The 6,000-nt window shown below is 42.5% G+C and overlaps 1 protein-coding gene across 1 annotated transcript in view; it reads left to right on the top strand.

Annotated features, from left to right (window-relative positions):
- Positions 1–6,000, top strand: part of LOC107752477 (copine-8-like) — a 76,965-nt gene that overhangs the window by 57,877 nt on the left and 13,088 nt on the right. Inside the window, exons 11-14 of the mRNA XM_016568460.1 lie at positions 957–998; positions 1,093–1,168; positions 1,968–2,021; positions 2,398–2,459. Of these exons, the coding sequence (XP_016423946.1) occupies positions 957–998; positions 1,093–1,168; positions 1,968–2,021; positions 2,398–2,459 (234 nt within the window). The remainder of the gene's footprint in view (positions 1–956; positions 999–1,092; positions 1,169–1,967; positions 2,022–2,397; positions 2,460–6,000) is intronic.

Below are 6,000 nucleotides of genomic sequence, written 5' to 3'. Positions count from 1 at the left end.
TTTCTACAACTTTCACTTTGGAGCAAAAATCTGGCTTTAAACTTGAAAGAAATAAAGATTTGACATTTATTGTCATAATTATCGATATCGACTGATATGAAAAAAAAAATTATCGTGATAATTTTTTTGGCCATATCACCCAGCCCTATGCACAGATCATATGAACCCCTTTAATGATGCTTTTATGGTGCTTGTTCACCCTTTCTGAAGCTTAAAGGGGTCATCGGATGCCCATTTTCCACAAGTTGATATGATTCTTTAGGGTCTTAATGAAAAGTCTGTAACATAGTTTGGTTAAAATTTCTCAATGGTAGTGTAAAGCAACATCCTTTTTACCCTGTCAAAAACAGCTCTGTTCACAGCGACTCGTTTCGGTGCATGTCCCTTTAAATCCAAATGGCCTCCGCCCCCCCCGCCCCTCTCTGCCGTGGGGTGATGAGCCGTTCTCATGATACTGTTTACTTTAGCCGCAGAACTTGCTAACTATCACATTATTAGGAAAGGTGAAAATCCTTATACTCACTTCTTCTGTAGGTGTAGCTGGATCACGAATGATTAGTGCGAACATATAAACACATTTAGGTAGATTGGGGATCATTCCCTTCAAAATTAAACGTAATCCACTGCGTCTTCAGCGGCTCAGATATCGGGAGTAAATGACGACTGCTATGTTCATTATTAAATCCAACAATAAAACAACTTAATCGCTTAGGAGACATTCTAGGAGACAATCAGTGTTGAAACAATGGCATTTGGATTTTTATCATTATATGTGTACACACACTGCCAACACACGTATGTTCAAACAACATGTAAAAGTGAATTTTGCATCCGATGACCCCTTTATCTTTAGACATTTACTTAATCTTTAAAGGAATTGACTTAACAACAAAATTGACTAACCTAAATAATACTACATGCTTTCAATGACTAAACTTTCTTTTCTTTTTTTGCAGAGCAATAAAAATCGAGGTGTATGACTGGGACAGAGATGGAGGGTAAGAAATAAACAATCATTCTGTAATACTGAAGATAAGATGCATCAAGATAAGGCATGAGACTGTGTGTGTGTGTGTGTGTGTGTGTTTTCAGTCATGACTACATCGGCGAGTTCAGCACCAGCTACAGGGAGCTCTCTAAAGGCCACTCTCAGTTTACTGTGTGGGAGGTGAGCCACTCTCATTTTCCTCATGTATTTTTCACACATGTCTGCCTAAAATATCGTAAATGTTAGCTTTTAAAAAAGCTTTTATTGCAGATATTTACATTACTTCATGAGTGTGTTGTTGAGGCCCGAGGAACAGTATTGAAGCTACTTATTATTTTATATGTAGCACTGGAAAATCTGATTTGTCAAACAGTTCAATGAAGCAAAAAAAAAGGGTTTCCCTAATTAGGTTTAAGCTAAATGTCTAGCTACATGAATATTTACTTATCTTATTTAATATTATATTAAATGTAGCTCATATACAATAACTCTTTTGGGAACTGTGTCTGCGTTTACAGTCTTGTGTAAATTATGTTTCTGGCCTTTCTGACATTTTGTCCCCCATCCCTGTGAAATCTCATCTTTTTTCATTTTTTTTATGACCTCCACATCACTGAAGCATAAATCAAACCCATAAGCGACAAGAACACTTATCAAAACCGGCTGCAGCACAAGAACCTTAGATAACAGCGAGAGGTCTAGGAGATGCAGTCAAATGTTCATCTCCACCAAGAGCTTCTGATGATCTAGTTTTTTGACACAATCAATATCTTCTTCACTGTGGTTGAATTTCTTGACACAAAATTCACACATTCTAAGTGTATTCACCATGTTCACCTATTATGGCAAAATATAGTTAGAGCAAGACAAGAAAAGAAATAGAATGAAATGACAAACAAAACGTAAAAAAAATTAAATAAACTGAGATTAAGCAACATTTCAGCAACATCCTATGTCTGACATCGCTGTATTTCTGCAGGTGCTGAACCCCAAGAAAAAGAAAAAGAAGAAGAAATATCTAAACTCAGGAACCGTAAGTGAATTTTTAACTAGATCCTTCAATTTAATTAATGAAAAAAAAGTTCCAAAGAAGAACAAAAGAAAACAATACATGTTTGTTCTAACAAACAAACATCCTTATTGGTAAGACTTCTTATAGAAGGTCCTACATTATATCTTCATAAGCAATGCACAATGCCTTCATACGCTGTGCATATAAATATTCATATATTTTGATGTAGCTCATCATTGGTCTGCCCTGATGCCGTGACTCTAGAGAGTTACATCATCACCCTGAGCATGAATATTGATATGACATTTATGATTAAAGTATGCATTGCTTATTGAAAGTGTGATGATGCCCTTTAGGACTCTACATAGGAAGTGTTACCAAACTTTCATGTTGACAGGTCACTCTCCTGTCCTGCTTCATTGATGTCGAGGTTACGTTCCTGGACTACATCAAAGGAGGGTCAGTATTTGTGTGTGTGCGTGCACTTTTACAATCCTTCTGAACAATGATATTGATAAATGTAATTATTACATAATTACATACCATAGTTTTATACCAGATGAAATCTATAAATATAATAATACCCCTAACTGACAGTGAAAATGTATATTTATTCCTAATTAAAATGTATAGTTGTGTGTGTGTGTGTGTGTGTATAACAGTATGCAACGACATCTCTACTACTAACATAATCCTTGTTCCCCTATGGAGGGAACAGAGACATTGAGGGGTTGCTCTTGGGAGCCCGAAACCTCTGACGTATTCAGAAAAGGGCATTGAAATTGGTGAGTGAAATTTGCACACCTGGCCACACTCAGACATCTGGGTATATAAGGAGCCTGTGTGCTGTTGTGAATGCTATGCATCTAATGATGGAGAACAGCAGTCCAGTGTTCACCACTCAAGGTAAACTAAAAACTGGACCTGAACAGCATCCATTACCACCTCATAGAATGAAAAGGCACTGAACGCAAGCTCTACACCCTACCAGTCATCTAGATTCATTTTTGGTTTGCAGAACTGTAGATGAAACTGGTGCCATGTGTAGATTATAAAATCTGGGTGTAGCCCAGCCTGCAGTTCTACATATGTCTGCTAATGAGGCACTTTTCACTAAGGCCAAAGAGGCAGTGACACACCTGGTTGAGTGCGCCCTCACTCCCAATACCTCAGACTTGATATGCCTGACAAAGAACTGTTCAGATTGCCTTAAACTCTGTGCAATTAAGATATATGTGAATAAGCATGCACTGGGCACAACAAAGACAAGGCTGGGTCTCCGTCATCCAGAGGGAGTGCTTGCCGGGTTACCATTTGATCCCTGAACAGGGTAGTGGGAACCTTCAGCACATAGCCGGGCCACGGTCTAAGGACTATGTGGGAGTCTGCCGGCCCGAACTACAGGCACATTTCATTAACGGAGTGGGCTGGATGATACCTCACCTTCTTGACAGAGGTGAGCACAGTCAAGAAGGCCATCTTTATAGAAAGGACACTAAGCTCAACTGACTTTAGAGGCTCAAACGGATCTCCTTGCAGGGCCTGTAAGACCACTGAGAGATCCCAAGAAGGGATGAGATTCGCTCTTGGAGGATTTAATCTCCTTGCACTTTTGAGGAATCTAAAAATGATATTGTGCTTTCCTACTGATTTGCCATCCACAATGTCGTCATTTGCTTCTATTGCAGCTACAGACACTTTTTAGGTGAATGGAGACAGGTGTCTGTCCAGGCCCTCTTGGAGGAAAGAAAGCACTGATCCAATACCACATTTCCTTGGATCTTCCCTAGAGCACAAAGCAATGAAGAGGTGCCACTTCAGGGCATTTATCTGCCTAGCAGAGGAGGCTCTAGCCTAAGTTGTTGTGTCTGTCACCGCTGGTGATAGCAAACATTTCTACCTGTGCTGTCCATCCAAGGGCTAAATGTATGATGGCACACAGGCATGATGGGAACTTGTTTTGAGCTGCGGCACCATGCCCATCTACTGATTCGATCATGATGCCAGTGCTGAAGCGGCCTCATACACTTCAACCCAACTGACGCTACAGCGACCAAGGATGCCCGATGCCCCGTGAGCTTTTGGAAATATTTGAGAGGAACCACTGTCTTGTATTTGAACTTATACAAGCAGTTCAGCACTGACTGAGAAGAGTCTTGTAAGAGATGTGCCATCATGGTGACTGAGTCCAACTCCACAATGAGAACAGAGATGCTCTGCACAGGGGAGAGTATACTCTTCTCCAAGTTGACCCTCTCGCAATTGGGCTAGGTGCTCCAAGACAATGTCCCTGTGTGCACACAACAACTCTAGTGAGTCAGCTAATATTAGCCAGTCTTCAGGGATGCAAATGCCTGCTTCCCTCAGTGGGACAAGGGCAGCCTCTGTGACTTTCCAGAAGACACGAGGAGACAGGGATAACCTGAAAGGGAGAACCTTGTACTGATATGCCTGTCTGAGAAGCCAGCATGATGGGCCAACCAAGTGTCCAGACTCCTTCTCTCGGTTTCCCGTCTCAAGACTGCTTCTAAGCCTTTAGTGGGTTCTTAGTAGCCTGTGGATGAGCTGGCAGTGTCTCCTTCCCACGAGAAAACCATTGTGCACCAGGGTTTTTGGCAGGGCCTGTGCAGCCTTCGCAGGGGGCCACCCTCAGCGACAAGCAGGCAGGGGCTGCTGCTTCAGGGGTGGGCCTTGACCCGCTCCGAGACATAATGTTTTTAATAACCTCTGTCTGCTTTTTCACAGCCGAGAACTGTTGAGCAAATTCCTCGACAATGTTGTTGATGCAGCTTGTCCAGAGGCATTGTAAGCCTTCACCACGAGAGAAGAAGTAAACTTACATGCCCTGGATGGGAGTCAGACAGGACGACTATGTGTCATGATCAGACACCAAGAACCAATTATCAAGCCTTAAGCACTTAGGGCAGGTTGGAATATTCCACTCAAGCCCAATGCTCTTGGCAAAAAGCTGCCCGAAGACAAGAGGTCAGCCGAGTCATCAGCATCAGATTGCTCAAGCCCACTCTCCGATGCTCTGAATGAGAAATTGAGCTCACATTGCTCTCAAACCCATATGGAAGAGACGTGTGAGGGGGAGGAAGGGGAGGTCCATGGGGATTCACCTTGCATCCCCAGACTCACACTCAGAGCACATTGTCAAGGCCTTGTACCTGAGACTAAAAGGACTAGGACAGGAAACATCTGAGGTGACTCTCAGTCTTTTGAGAAAGAATGAGAGCTGTGAGTGCAATGTGGCCATGGTCATGATCTCACAAGCAGAACAAGAACCATCCACGAAAGCTGTTTCAGTATGAGTCCGACTCAAAAGCTGTGGACAGCGATTGTGACCATCTGAGGGAGACATACAACAGACCTAGTATAGGACACAAATAGAATGCATATTGCCATATACACAATCCTCCATGTCTGTATTTTGAGGTGAGGAGAGTCTGCTGATTGTGTCGTAGAATTCAACGGTGAGAGGTGAGAGGAGACTTCTCCTTTCAAATGACACTGCATCAGCTGCAAAGAACAAAGCTTATTAAGTGAAGCATGCAGGCCCCTTATTTACCCGGATGTCCAGGGAGTGGCCATGCATGCAAATTTCACTTGCCAATTGCACTGGCCTTTTCTGAATGTCAGAGGTGTTTGGGCTCCCAAGAGTGACCCCTAGTTTCAGAACTTTAACACAACATAACAAGTGACCAACAGAAAGAAGAAGAATATGTGAGTGGTGCTTGCTGTGGCACTAGGCGTTTTTCTGGGTGGTTGCTAAGTTTCTAAGGTGTTGCTAGGCAGTTGCTAGGATGTTTTCTGTGGTTGCTAGGGCATAGCTATGTGGTTGCATAGCAGTTGCTAGGGTGTTTTGGGTGGACGCTATGCTATGTGGTTGCTAGGCAGTGGGTGGGGTGGTGGTCTAGATGGCTGCTACGGTATTCTCGGTAATAAATGTTTTAAACACTAGTAGGCTATGCTGTCACGTTACTTCAGTGAAAGAGTT

Source organism: Sinocyclocheilus rhinocerous, unplaced genomic scaffold (assembly GCF_001515625.1).
Source record: "Sinocyclocheilus rhinocerous isolate Xijiao unplaced genomic scaffold, SAMN03320098_v1.1 scaffold921, whole genome shotgun sequence".
In the NCBI taxonomy this organism is placed as follows: Eukaryota; Metazoa; Chordata; class Actinopteri; order Cypriniformes; family Cyprinidae; genus Sinocyclocheilus; species Sinocyclocheilus rhinocerous.
This window is presented reverse-complemented; position numbering and strand designations above follow the sequence as displayed.